Source organism: Mya arenaria, chromosome 4 (genome assembly GCF_026914265.1).
Source record: "Mya arenaria isolate MELC-2E11 chromosome 4, ASM2691426v1".
Lineage (NCBI taxonomy): Eukaryota > Metazoa > Mollusca > Bivalvia > Myida > Myidae > Mya > Mya arenaria.
Window position 1 is genome coordinate 1,648,059 of NC_069125.1, and position 15,757 is coordinate 1,663,815.

General features: G+C 40.5%; 1 protein-coding gene across 4 annotated transcripts; it reads right to left on the reverse strand.

Moving 5' to 3' along the window:
• Nucleotides 1–10,387: 10,387 nt before the first annotated feature.
• LOC128232758 (dual specificity protein phosphatase 3-like) lies at nt 10,388–15,425 on the reverse strand. 4 transcript variants are annotated; one of them, XM_052946481.1, is made up of 6 exons: nt 15,168–15,425; nt 14,533–15,010; nt 14,034–14,123; nt 13,410–13,634; nt 11,340–11,566; nt 10,388–10,829 (listed from the first exon to the last, which is right to left on the reverse strand). In XM_052946481.1, the coding sequence occupies exons 4-6, from the start codon at nt 13,547–13,549 to the stop codon at nt 10,600–10,602; spliced, it is 597 nt and encodes a 198-aa protein (XP_052802441.1). In that variant the 5' UTR covers nt 13,550–13,634; nt 14,034–14,123; nt 14,533–15,010; nt 15,168–15,425; the 3' UTR covers nt 10,388–10,599. The 4 variants fall into 4 exon arrangements, with proteins under 4 accessions (XP_052802441.1, XP_052802438.1, XP_052802442.1 ...); XM_052946478.1 differs by lacking the exon at nt 14,034–14,123; XM_052946482.1 differs by lacking the exons at nt 14,034–14,123; nt 14,533–15,010.
• Nucleotides 15,426–15,757: the final 332 nt, after the last annotated feature.

Here is a 15,757-nt window from a genome sequence, read left to right on the forward strand (position 1 = left end):
CTATCTGTTATTTACCCATATATACGCCCATTATCTTCCTGTTGATATCCTATCAACTGGCACACATACAAAATTACAATGTGCCCATACATAATCTCAATTATGTTGTCTGATTCATGTACACATGATGTTTAGTTTTAAACAATATAGTGTAATAAATATATCTCTAATGTAATAACGATATTTATAATATAATAACTATATTTTTATAGTAATAACTGTATTCATAATGTTATAATGAAATAAAAAATGTAACAAATATTTATAATGTAAAAACGATATATAAAAAGTAATAATTATAATTATTATAGATATTATCTATACTGTAATAACTATATCTTTAATTTAACCACGATATATAAAATGTAATAAATACATCTATAATGTAATAACTATATATATAATGTAATAACGATATTTATAACTACTTGAAAGCTCAGAAATATATTAGATTTTCACAAAAAAACTTGTAGTTGTCCTTCTAATATATGAAGCGTCCAACAACAGTGTGTCCATACCACGTGTTAAATTACGTCATAAATGCTACGTCGGAAGGCAACTTTTTCCATCGAGTGAAGACTTTCTACAAAGATAACTTCACTATTTCGTCACCATTTTAATTCAAACATAGCACAGTCTAAGCCGCTTACATAGCCCTGCCTTCGGCCCTTTACCAGAGTTTGAATGATAGTTTAGTTCCTTTAAACACTTCGACAAGCCTTTTCACAAAACGGACGTCTACGGAATACTGTCAAAACATTATTTTGGAAACAGGTTTGTCGAAGTGAAACGAATGCGGGGCTCTTTAAGCGGCATAGACTGCCCTTTGTTTCATTTAAAAATGGTGGAGAAAAATAAAAGTTATCTTTGTTTAAGCAGTCATTCGAAGCAAAAAGTTGCCTTTCGACGTAGCATTTATGACTTAATTTATCACGTGGTATACACACACTGACCACGGATGAGCCTTACATAGCGTTTGGAAACGATCTACGAATTCAATAACTAGAAGCAAACTCGCTTTAACGTTTATAGAAAATATTGTTTAAAGTGTTATATTTACTTAGGCGGATGAAAAAAAATGTAAAATTTTGAAACGATATAACGCTTGTGAGCGTTAATCAAAGCTTCGATTTGATTGGTCGGTTGAGGTCAAACCATTTGCAAACTGTACACGTATATATCAATGTGTCAAGTTTTAGACTTCAGCCATACCTCAAAATATTGAATTTTTCAAAGTTCCGTAAGTCTATGTCTAAATTGCGACTATCCTCACAAAGACTAAGCATTGAAACAGGCAGATGGAATAGATCGCAATCAACACACTTTTAAAACGAACGTATGCTATTTCGGCTGTACTTGTTGAGATATAAATATGCGAGCGCATTATGACATAAATCACGATAAAAAGTTAACACAATTCACAATTCATGTAAACAATGAACTTTTTATTATAATGTGAATTAAATAAAGTGTCAAGATTGTTTTTCATTGGCAGAATAATTTTATCACATGAAAAACAATCTTGACACTTAATTCACATTATAATAAAAAGTTCATTGTTTACATGAATTGTGAATTGTGTTAATGTACGTATATGACATTCTTGCAACAACTTGTAATGGATACTACCAAATATGTAAATGTTGAAAATATATTGATTGAATGTGGTTTTACTGAATATATCTACATTATTTACAGTATGAAATTATTGTAATTTATAATCATCATATTAAACTGAGTTGTGTTTGTCGAAGAAATGTATGATAGTGATAGTGTGATTGTATGTTTTTTATGTTGCTTAATATGTAACTTAGTATATGTGTTTTTGTAATACTTTTTGTGTGAAGGCCATGCTGGAAATAAGTAGTATGTCTGTAATGATTGTACACTTAGTATGTAACCTTCGTTAAATAAAGTTGTTATTATTATTATTATTATTATTATTATTATTATTATTATTATTATTATTATTATTACAACGATGTAGTTAATTGCGTTGTTAATTTTAAAAAAAAGTTCTGAACAATCGGCCCTGTATGTACCATTTGTAATTTATCAGAAGACGAATATCATTTTGTTTAAGAGTGCACAATGTATACTGAACTAAGAGTTAGATATTTACCTAGGTATTACAGATAACGTCCCAGGATGCATAAATTAGTCGAACTCTTAAACATCGACAATAAAGCTATTTTGAAAAATGTAAGTGTGTATATTTTTTAAGCATTTGAATCCAGAAACACTACGTTATACTCCATGTAATCTATATACGTTTGGTGCAATAAACATTTATTGGTTTGTTAACAATAACACAATAACTTTAAGTGAGTCAAGCACTCTTATGAAAACATAGATACACATAAGAAGGAGAAGTGCACCTCTCTGTTTCTGCGTCATTATGTATTTATTACTATTATTTCTTGGCATAAATTGCGTTATTGCTGTTTTTTGTCGCCACATATTTTGCCAGATGGGTCTATGGGTAAATGTTCTGTTCTGTTCTGTATGCTTTGCTGGGATATGAGCCCGCCTGTTTAGTAGCTAGTTTAAGGTGATGCGTCAAAGTATAACATGCCGAATCGCTGATGACTGCAATCGGTTTACTTTAATGTGGGGCTACATATGCTACACTTAATTCGGATTTAACTTGTCAGCTTTGGGCTGCCGTAAAGCCACGAATATTCAATGCATGAAACACTTGAAATACTAAGCTTATTTGCAAACAGTGATCAAACTATATAAATAATATTGACTTCCTTGAAGGATCATGCATCGTGTAAACCCGAAGGAACACTGGTTCAATCCACCTGGTTAGACAATAAACTGAAGCAACATCCACAAATGTAGTATCTGGGAACTCGAGTCAAGGGACCCCAGACTTTTGGGTGACATCATGTCAACGCGTTTACCACACCATTTATTAATGAAGACCGTTTGATAGTTGTGTGATATGTGAGACTTTCAAGAGTTATTTGAAGAGTATGATGAAGTATCTGACTCGAAAATGGTAGGATACATCGGCTCTGCTGGTCAGTTCGAGGCGCATGTCAACATGGTGCCTGTTCAACCACCCCAAAAGAAAGACCGATTACCCCAGTACTCTAAAGAGCGTGTGGAGCTTTAGCACAAGTTTGATGTGGGTGTTTTTGTACTCCATGGAGGCATGAAAAACAGTCCGAGTATTTGAATTGATCACATCTGGTGAAAACGACGGCTTTCAGAGGTATCAAGTGTCAGGACTGGTGCATCGTCTAGTTACTGCGTTTGGAGCTTAAGTAAGCCTCACCGGTTCTTTATGCCTTATGTCGATTCAACGTCACGTACCATAGGAGAATGGATGTATATAATTGTGTCTGATTTGACGAAAGCCTTTTACCTGATACCTTTGTCGAAATCTTCAATGAAATACTGTTGGGTCGCCACACCATTTCGCGGCGTTTGTATGTAAAGTCGTTGTGCAATGGAAATACCATGCCCTGAAACAGCTTCAGAAGGGTTGTTGTGATCTCGGGAATTCGGGTCAGGAAAGGTTTGTTTCTAAGTTTGCAGATGACTTGTACTGTAGGGGTAACACACCTTTTACATGGAAACTGGAGACAAGTGCTAAGTGCTTTGCGAAGAACACTTTGAAACTTTCCCCTACTACGACAGTTGAGAGTCCTAAGTCTACACTCATTTTGGGATGGATATGGTCAAAACGTTTACTTTCAGCAAGTACTCGTCACATTAGCATCCTGCCTGCCTTCAGAAGCTGTGAATGGTCTGTGTTAGTTTGTTGGTACATACAAGGTTCTTGCTCGTGTTGTTCCAGGCAATGCTACAGCTTTATCACACTGATTGCTGGAAAGGATTCGAAAGCCCAAACATCATGTACAGATGAATAGTTTTGTAGCTTTAAAATGCTCAATAAGCTCAACATGGTCACAAATCGATAGTACTCGCATAACCAAGCGACCAGCTATGGATTGTCACTGATGGATCTGTTTCTAGACATGGTATTGACGCTACACTCTTTGTTACATGGAACAATGAAATAGCGTTAGCTGTTGTTTTTTTCAGTGCTGAGTTAAGAAAGCGTCAAGTGACGTGGTTGCCGTGTTTTATTGAAGCTATTAGTGCTGCAATTAAACATTACAGTCCCATCACTGTTGACGCTAAAAAGCAAAGTTGTGTTCTGACGGACAGTCAACCGTGTGAACGATTGTGAAGGGGACAGTTTCCTGTGAGTCAACGATTCACTTCGTTTCTTTCAATTGTCAGCCGATACCAAGTCAGTGTTCAATTCTCTCTGGTAGGGCAAACCTATCGTCTGATTTCGCCAGCAGGAATGCTCCTGAACGTTTTGCACCGTGGTGTCAGATTTGTAATATTTAGAAGATTGGGTCGTACGCGCAGTTACGACCAGTGACATTCTAGATAACACTGTAAGTTTGCCATTTCCAATGATATTCGCGTGAAAAGACGTTCGGAGTGCTCTGGATTACGCCTTGTACATGCACATGTAAAACAAGGGACCAGACCAAAACACGTGATGTAAAATATATCTACGGTTGGTCTCGCGTTTGCAGTAGCGCGTTTGAACACTCGCTTACGATACACTGGACTCTCCCCAAGAGAGCTTTGGACACAAAGAAGCCATTTTACTCATGACCAGATCCCTTTTTATGATAACGTTACAATTCTTAAGCAGCATAAAAAGTACCTCTTGATAACCACAAATTCAGTGAACTTTCAAAATCGGTGACTAACTATTCCTAAAGAGAGCAGTGTCTCGGATGCTGACAAGAGTCGGTAAAGCGTTCGTCCAAGAGATTTGGGGTTGTGTCATGTGACGAAGAATGGTGCTTTGTGAAAAAGATTCACGGGTAGACATATAAGGTTTTTTACATACAAGGTAAAGCAAATGAATGTTTTTGTGTTCCACCTACTGTAGTAGATATTGTCCCTACTGCTTATGTGAATGAGGGAGATCTCAGTGACGTTGAGGTAGAGGAATGTCCACAACCTCCTGCATTTCTTCTAATGTTGCCCCATCCAAGACAGATTGGGGTTTGTATTAATGTCAAATAGACTATAGGTTAATCTTACTTATGGTGTGCATAGTCTTAATGTATTCATTTGTACTGTTGGTGCTTGTCGAGAATAAACCTGTTTAAGCTTATGAAATCTTTAAGTTACTACATTTGGCGACGAGGGCTGTGGAAAATGGGTGTGTACGGAAGAAGAAATGAGCTTTGCTATGGCGAAGAAGACTGGAATATGTACCTTGACAGATTGGAGTATCATTTTATTGCAAATGAAATTACTGATGCGGACAAGAAGAAAGCTTAGGAAATCTTAAGTTATTACAAGGTTTCCAATGGCATTAATATGACAGGTCCTTAAAGAGACATTGTACACTTAAGACGATTTTATCCATGTTCCGTCTTTACCTACTGCGAATGAGCAAATTAATATGGACATGACTGAAAACGCTCAATACGTGAAATTATCTTGCATTTGTAACGTGCGAGCCAAACAAACAAACACCAGATAGTCGAGCTTTCTGGCGTAATGAAACAAACACCAACAGATCCCTTCTGGGAAAAGCGTGTTCGACTCTGAAGGGGTCCGCTGGTCTTTATATACCCTAAATTCTATATTCACACAGATACCAGGTTTTGCTAATTTGCATATAACCAACCAAGTTTACATGCGTATTACGAGCGTACTTCCGTTTTATACGGAATATTATTATGAACGCACATCCGCCGCCTACAGCGGACCGTTACACTTTGAACGCACACCCACCGCCTACAGCGGACCGTTACACTATGAACGCACACCCACCACCTACAGCGGTGTAGCGGACCGTTACACTTTGAACGCACACCCGCCGCCTACAGCGGACCGTTACACTTTGAACGCACACCCGCCGCCTACAGCGGACCGTTACACTTTGAACGCACACCCACCGCCTACAGCGGACCGTTACACTATGAACGCACACCCACCGCCTACAGCGGACCGTTACACTATGAACGCACAGCCACCGCCTACAGCGGACCGTTACACTATGAACGCACACCCGCCGCCTACAGCGGACCGTTACACTATGAACGCACACCCGCCGCCTGCAGCGGACCGTTACACTATGAACGCACATCCGCCGCCTGCAGCGGACCGTTACACTATGAACGCACATCCGCCGCCTGCAGCGGACCGTTACACTATGAACGCACATCCGCAGCCTGCAGCGGACCGTTACACTATGAACGCACATCCGCCGCCTACAGCGGACCGTTACACTATGAACGCACACCCGCCGCCTGCAGCGGACCGTTACACTATGAACGCACACCCGCCGCCTACAGCGGACCGTTACACTATGAACGCACACCCGCCGCCTACAGCGGACCGTTACACTATGAACGCACACCCGCCGCCTACAGCGGACCGTTACACTATGAACGCACATCCACCGCCTACAGCGGACCGTTACACTTTGAACGCACACCCGCCGCCTACAGCGGACCGTTACACTATGAACGCACACCCACCGCCTACAGCGGACCGTTACACTATGAACGCACAGCCACCGCCTACAGCGGACCGTTACACTATGAACGCACAGCCACCGCCTACAGCGGACCGTTACACTATGAACGCACACCCGCCGCCTGCAGCGGACCGTTACACTATGAACGCACACCCGCCGCCTGCAGCGGACCGTTACACTATGAACGCACATCCGCCGCCTGCAGCGGACCGTTACACTATGAACGCACATCCGCCGCCTGCAGCGGACCGTTACACTATGAACGCACACCCGCCGCCTGCAGCGGACCGTTACACTATGAACGCACACCCGCCGCCTGCAGCGGACCGTTACACTATGAACGCACACCCGCCGCCTACAGCGGACCGTTACACTATGAACGCACACCCGCCGCCTACAGCGGACCGTTACACTATGAACGCACACCCGCCGCCTACAGCGGACCGTTACACTATGAACGCACACCCGCCGCCTACAGCGGACCGTTACACTATGAACGCACACCCGCCGCCTACAGCGGACCGTTACACTATGAACGCACACCCGCCGCCTACAGCGGACCGTTACACTATGAACGCACACCCGCCGCCTACAGCGGACCGTTACACTATGAACGCACACCCGCCGCCTACAGCGGACCGTTACACTATGAACGCACACCCGCCGCCTACAGCGGACCGTTACACTATGAACGCACACCCGCCGCCTACAGCGGACCGTTACACTATGAACGCACACCCGCCGCCTACAGCGGACCGTTACACTATGAACGCACACCCGCCGCCTACAGCGGACCGTTACACTATGAACGCACACCCGCCGCCTACAGCGGACCGTTACACTATGAACGCACACCCGCCGCCTACAGCGGACCGTTACACTATGAACGCACACCCGCCGCCTACAGCGGACCGTTACACTATGAACGCACACCCGCCGCCTACAGCGGACCGTTACACTATGAACGCACACCCGCCGCCTACAGCGGACCGTTACACTATGAACGCACACCCGCCGCCTACAGCGGACCGTTACACTATGAACGCACACCCGCCGCCTACAGCGGACCGTTACACTATGAACGCACACCCGCCGCCTACAGCGGACCGTTACACTATGAACGCACACCCGCCGCCTACAGCGGACCGTTACACTATGAACGCACACCCGCCGCCTACAGCGGACCGTTACACTATGAACGCACACCCGCCGCCTACAGCGGACCGTTACACTATGAACGCACACCCGCCGCCTACAGCGGACCGTTACACTATGAACGCACACCCGCCGCCTACAGCGGACCGTTACACTATGAACGTACAGCGGACCGTTACACTATGAACGCACACCCACCGCCTACAGCGGACCGTTACACTATGAACGCACACCCACCGCCTACAGCGGACCGTTACACTATGAACGCACACCCACCGCCTACAGCGGACCGTTACACTATGAACGCACACCCACCGCCTACAGCGGACCGTTACACTATGAACGCACACCCACCGCCTACAGCGGACCGTTACACTATGAACGCACACCCACCGCCTACAGCGGACCGTTACACTATGAACGCACACCCACCGCCTACAGCGGACCGTTACACTATGAACGCACACCCACCGCCTACAGCGGACCGTTACACTATGAACGCACACCCACCGCCTACAGCGGACCGTTACACTATGAACGCACACCCACCGCCTACAGCGGACCGTTACACTATGAACGCACACCCACCGCCTACAGCGGACCGTTACACTATGAACGCACACCCACCGCCTACAGCGGACCGTTACACTATGAACGCACACCCACCGCCTACAGCGGACCGTTACACTATGAACGCACACCCACCGCCTACAGCGGACCGTTACACTATGAACGCACATCCACCGCCTACAGCGGACCGTTACACCTTGAACGCACACCCACCGCCTACAGCGGACCGTTACACAATGAACTCACACCCACCGCCTACAGCGGACCGTTACACCATGAACGCACATCCACCGCCTACAGCGGACCGTTACACCATGAACGCACATCCACCGCCTACAGCGGACCGTTACACCATGAACGCACACCCACCGCCTACAGCGGACCGTTACACTATGAACGCACACCCACCGCCTACAGCGGACCGTTACAATATGAACGCACATCCACCACCTACAACGGACCGTTACACTATGAACGCACATCCACCACCTACAACGGACCGTTACACTATGAACGCACATCCGCCACCTACAGCGGACCGTTACACATTTAATTCGTGTACTATCTTATGTACCGTTTATTTTGATAGCTTTAAACGATTATGAAAATTCGTTCAGGTCACACATTGTGTTTAAATACATGTAGTTAAGATTGCATTCAGTAGTCATAATGTTTCTTAATTGCCTAATATAGTTGTGCGCGTGTTATAATTTAGCCAGCTAGCATTTGCATTGATGTTAGCTTAGTCTTGTCATGATTCACAATTTAGCTCATCTTTCTTTTTATGAATGAGCTTGGTGTCCCAAACATTTTTCGGCGTCTTAACAATTATTGTCTTTTTTGATAACTGGGTGGCAGTTTAACAAATCTTAACATTTTTGCTTTATATGTATGAACCTGAAAATACGTAATTGTTGTTTGTTTAAGGTTGTTGTTTTTTTAAGAAAAAGGGGTAACGCCAGGGTATTGATTGTTGTGTGCCACATAATTGTTGTTTGTGACTAGTGGTGTTATATAACAGTTATACCCCTTGTTCATAAAGTTGCCATGGTTGTGTATAATCGCGTATTCTATCATAAATATGAGTTGTTTATTTCTTCGTCTCGAGGTTTTCCTGTTTATTGGCGCTGGCCGAATTGATAAGCATATCACAACGAGATAAATACATGATATTTAACACCACTGCATCAATGAATATTAGGTAACCACCTTGGTATGCGAATAACGCGGCTAAAATCATGTCAGAGCGAACATAGGTAAGGGTCACTTAATTGTTTCAAGTACAAATGAAGCTGTTGCATAATATTTTTTATTAAGGTTTGAATTTAAAGTGTTTTTTTAATAAAGCAAATATTTTCATTCAAAGCATTTAGACAATCATGTGTATGTGTAAACCCCCCCCCACATCAAAATCAATATATAAACACAAAGTGCATATCTATACCCCTTGCAACTCCCATCATTTTAACAGTAAAACTGCAGGAACAATCCTAGTGTTTGAAAACTAACAAAAAAGCGCAAGGGTGCCTAACAGACACGAGAGAGACTCAACCAGTCAAAACAAACAAAACATACCACACATGCACCTCCATTTATGAATTGCGGTTATTGATCTCGAACGGTGAAAAACATAACACAATTTCTGAGCTCGTATGTCTTCATAAATTATATAAGTATATAAACTGCAAATGCAAGTAGATAGATAGAAAGATAAGATTTATTTAAAGTCGGCAAGACAGATATACAGACAACATAAGCTCTGATGAGTTTTTATAACCGACTATAGATAAAACACGTATGCAAAGAGCCGACGGTGACCGGTGGTGACATTTCAAATTCAATATTTCATGATTTCACCCTTCATTATTCACGATTTTGCGATTCCAACTTCACGAATTAAGAAATTCGTGATTTAAACTTCACGGTTTCACGATTTTAGCTTCACGAATTCATGATTTCAATCATTTTAATAAAACATGGTCTACTGTAAGATCAACCCCCGACGAGGTGGCCGAGCCATTCAATACTAGAGGGTTACACTACAAGAAGATTGTATCATGCACCCTTGTATTGTCTCTGACAAGCGTTTGTATTTTGATGCTTATAGATGAACAAAGAACAACAATAGTTTCCATTAACTATAATGTAGAAAAATCATTTGTTTTTCACAAATAACAACGCCATGCATGTATCCTGCTCGCTGCAAACAGTGCATTAGTTAGTACTATATTTTGTTCATGTTAACAGCATTCATTTTGGGTCGCTTTGCGCATATTTATGTTTATTGCACACCCTGCAGTCCAGAATAAGTATGTTCAGAGCGTTCTGCACAATGATTACATGTTTGTACTCTGGGGCCGTTTCTTATCAAAATGTCCAATAGATTTTAACGTTTCATTCAAATCACATAACTGTTGCAGGAAGCCATCGTTCGGACATATTTCCCGCCTACTACGCACGCGCTTGACAGCCTCCGGCGCCGTGTAGTGCCGCTTTAACATGAGGAACGCCAGGACTATAGCAGCTGAACGACTTGAGCCCACTTTGCAGAACACCATAACTTTACCTGAAAGAAAACAGCCGGATTAAATGTGAAATAATTCACTTGCCATAAAAAGGCCAGCCATTGCCAGTTTAAGAAGGACCAGTTAGTATATATTTATGCCACCTGCATACATGGACCTATAACAGATCGAAGGGGTATATTAATTAAGTTAAAATACTTATCACTGAAAGTTCATTTACAAATAACTATATTACACGTACGGTCATATTGACCGAAGCGTTTGTCTTGCAAAATATTGCTTATCATTCAGTTATTTTTCTGAAACCAAAATTGAAACTATTAAATGTGCTGAGTGTGCGAAGTACACGTTAATTGTACATGTATTGATTTAACAATATATTACCGGAGTTGAGTAACCAGAACGAAAGGTACAGTATTATAGATGTTCTTCCCCTCAGACAAACATTCCCCGTTTTGTGCCCCAACTCTTGCTCCGTTCCGTTCCGCAAAATACAGTAAGCCCAACTATACTTAATCAATATTAAACTGTGTGAGTTACTGTCCACGTACCTCCGCCTTCCAAAGCATCGGCAATGTAATCAGCACAATTATTGAAGTGTTTTGATAGATCAAACTCCGTATCGTCCGATGCCTCGACACCTTTATACTTTATGCCAGCGGGACGATATATCTCTTTGTCAGCAGTCACGTGATAGTTGTCGTCTGCTCCTTCTGCCGCGTTGAGCACGTGGGTTACACCAATGTGTGTCAGGTTTGCTGGGGATCGAGCAATGGCCCTGAAGTTGAAAAATAACGGACTCTAGAGAAACTCAAGTTAATTCTAAAAAAGATTCTATGCGTTGTAAACCAGCGAGATGACTAATGTCCGAATGGTTTGAATGTTCGACATGTAATGTAAATTGTTTTTGGTTTATTGGTTTAATTGTGTTTGGGTAATCCCTCAGTCAGTGAAGCTATTTGAGAGGAATATTATAACCATGCACAGTATAAAAGAGTATTGCAAAATTGGTTAAACATGTGTGATTTTCCAATAGGGAAATGTTTCACCCCTTAAAAGGTCAGCAAACGCCATGTGCTGTATTATTAGATTAAATAACTAGATTGAAGGGCATCAATATGTATCACCAACAGGAACTGAGTTCTTAATAACATTCGTTTCAATTTAATGATCGACCTTAAAGGCGGGAAGCCAGATTGCTTTTGGTTTGCAACAAACGCTGTTATAAAATATTTAAAATAATACCAGCTTTAATAAATATCATTATAAAACTGATATTTAACAAACTAATAAAACCTAATGACCATAAAATAACTCTTCATACTACACATGTGGGCTTTCATTTCACTTGAAATAATTTAATTTATCTATATGGTCAGCAATTGGTCAGCAGTATCCTTCTATTTCTATATCGTCAGCTAATTGGTCAGCACTTTAGCACGGCCCGAAATGTTTATTGGAATGTAGGTCTGAACGCAAAGGAATTAAAACAAAGTAGGGCCGCATTGCACAAAAAAATCATTGTTTTTAGACTTAATATTGTTTTGGGTGTAATAAGGTCCTGCTTTGTTTTCCTTCCTTGCATTTAGATCTAAAAGCGTTTTACTCGTTGTGTTTACCCAGATTATATGTCCATATTTTCTGTAAAAATCGTTAGCGGGGAAATAAGAGTCTTCAACCTTTAAACAATTATAGATCTAAAGACCTCGTTTCCGAAACTCCTTTATTGTACTTGTCCAAATTAACAATGACAAAAATCGTATTCTGTTCAGTTCATTTCTGAGAATTTCACAAGAAGTGATTTCAGATGGCCTAACGGTCGAACACACTTTTACTTGTAGGTATATAACTGTGGAGAATAAATAGAATAAGTAAAACGCGTTGTCTTTCAAAAATATTTGTGTTTGCATCTAACCTTAATTCATATTGATTTATACCATCGCATAAAAGAAAGTAAAAAATACTTGAGAAATGTGAGTATCATGCAATAACGCGTTCATGATTATTCAAAATGTTTTTCAAGTGACACGAATTCTCCTGATGATGTATGTAATCTGCATTGAAAAAAAATTCTCTTATATTAATGCACAACGTCTTGTTATACGACAACAACTTAATAAGCTAAGGTTTGGAATATTTTAAGATTTATTTTTAGTTTTCGTCGTTTATGCAGTATGAACGCTCGGCCGAGATTTTGCAAATTGTCCAAGAAGCGCGCTAATCAATTCTTACATGTACATTTCCCTTTTTCATTACTTTATTTTACTGTTGTAAAAAATGATTTTGGTTGTTATGATTTGAGCGTTTATCAAGAAAATTATCAAGTGTCTTTTTCCATTCGTGTTTTACATATGCATGACCCAAGTCTTTCTTAGGTCACAAAAGGTCGACCGGTTCATGGAATTTGAAAGCAAATTTTATAGTCAAGGAAGTCAAGTACGAATGTAAAGATATGAAATTGTTTATGTTTGTTCATAAATAATAGTACTTGAGTAAAGTAGGCGAGCTGTCCGAGCTGGCTGGTTTACCATGACACAATCAAGATAGATAATAATTGAGCTAAAGCAGCTGCCTTTGAAATCGACCACGAATGCATCCGTACACAACGTGATGTAACCTACTCTTCGCCAATGAAAAGTCCCGGTGTGATCTCATCGAACGGCCGAGAGGGCAGCATCATGATTCCCCCATCCGCTGTGAGGATTTCAGTCAGCTGAGCGACCGTGCAGCCGCCCCTCACCTCAACCTCCAAGCTTGACATGCCGGGATCCAGGGGGTCAGGGACGCGGAGTGAATGGTTCTGGTGCTGAGTGTTACACGTTGTCAATTGAAAGTCCAAGGTTTATCTGTAACACAATGCGGATCTTTTAAAAACCAACGTTCGATTACATTCGGATGATGTGAACAAATATACGTCTAAGTAGAAAACAAAACTTCTAATAAGAATCAGATATTGGAATAATAAATTTCAGGCTAGCATTTTCCTCATCCTAATAATCATAATCCTTATCATCCAAATCATCTTTATCATCATCATCATCATCATCATCATCATCATCATCATCATCATCATCATCATCATCATCATCATCATCATCATCTTTATCATCATCATCATCATCATCATCATCATCTTCATTATCATCATCATCATCATCATCATCATCATCACCACCACCACCATCATCATCATCATCATCATCATCATCATCATCAAGAAGCATCACCCACCAACGCAACCGTACTTTTATAATAACCATCAACATTATTGACATCCGTGATGCCTCAGTGACTTCCCTCTACTACTGCGTACCAAGTTGTTCTGACGTACACCTCTACAACAGTTTAAAGAATTAAATATAATTGATCCAACTGGTACACCATATGCAGCATGACAAGCCAGAGCATTATACATTCCGTCATTTAATATTTTCTAAACAACGGAACAAGGACGGATGTTTAAATTATTTAAGGACAGGTCTTCCATGCATCGCTATATATGTAAACACGTATAATGTTATTTATACAGCGGTTAATAGGTCATAGAAAAATTTATTACCTATGCATGCAGAAATTTCTTAATTTCATTCCACTTTATGAAATGATTACAGGTTTATTTTTTTTAACTGTAGGAATTGCTGGCAGGTTTAAAATATTATCGCGAGTCTATAATTCATGCCAGTTCTTTATAATGATTCATAAAGATGAAGTTTATTTTTCAAAAAATATTAGGAATTCACTTACCTGTTAAGTTGTTTTTATATCCAAACCTATCCCAGTAGCAAGCTTAAGATTTAAGACATTGACCCTGCCTATGGTAGATACTAGATAGGCATTCAGGTTTAGCTCAGTATTGAGTTCAAAAGCATATACGTTTCAGCCTTGTAAAATTTATGAATACCGGTGTGCAATTTGATATTGAAATCATATACAAAATATCTGATATTGCAGTGGTAGTACTAAAGATTTCGTCACCGATATTCCAAATATCTGAGGTAGCTGCTTAAAGCTAGTTAAATCCAACATCAACACATTCGAACACACAGCTTGAGTTAAGGTGGTGAAAAGCGATTTAACCCATTAAGTTGCACTCCACACCCATTCATCTTAGACTGTTGACATCCGATGAGGAAAACTATTTAGGTTAATGTAAATATCAGAATATTTCACTCTAAAGTATTTATGGGTTAAGTGTATACTTGCACATATGTTGCATTCAGAACTGAAATAAAAATCAATCCAAGCTGAGCGATGGTATTACAAAAATGTCATACTGATATTAATGTATATCCCTTGCGCGTTCAAATGATTACCACAATTTATGAAACATTGGAATGCATATATTCACTTAAACACTGCTATATAATAAGCTAACTTACTGAGACAGTCGACTGAACCTGAAAATATCTTCATGTAATGTTCACATTGTATCCACTGAATTAGTTATAACTACAATGATGTAACACGCAGCAATTTAAGTAGTTTCAGTATATCAATAACCCAGTACATACATCCTAAAGTGATGAGCCTCATAAACATCAAGATATTATCACAGTAAGTGCGTCACTTATAACTGCTACTTTATGAGCAAAAACATAAACATTGTATACGGTTAATTCATAAAGTCGATCTAAAGAAACACACACTCAATGTTGACTTAAGTAAATTTACACTTTGTGAACACGTTAGAGATCACTGAGTTTCTTTTGTTAAAGCTGCACTCTCACAGATTGAACGTTTCGACAACTTGTTTTGACTTGGAATGAGCTAATTTTTGCGAACATCATGGAAACCAGTGATATAAGACTGCTGAAAAAAGCATTTTTTTTTTTTTTTTTGCATTATAATGAGCTATTGTTTGGATCGTAAATATCTGAAAACCAGTGATATAAGGATTGCTGACAAAGTACCAGATCGCAGGTTTTCATATTCATGTTAAAAAATTGATGTTTTATGCATTTCTCTTAAA

Coding starts and splice junctions, on each gene's coding strand:
- LOC128232758 (XM_052946482.1), bottom strand. CDS start 13,549: ATGTCAAGCTTGGAGGTTGAGGTGAGGGGCGGCTGCACGGTCGCTCAG. Junction 11,567..13,409: donor GGACTTTTCATTGGCGAAGA/GTAGGTTACATC, acceptor TTTCAACTTCAG/GGCCATTGCTCGATCCCCAG. Junction 10,830..11,339: donor CGATGCTTTGGAAGGCGGAG/GTACGTGGACAG, acceptor GTTTTCTTTCAG/GTAAAGTTATGGTGTTCTGC.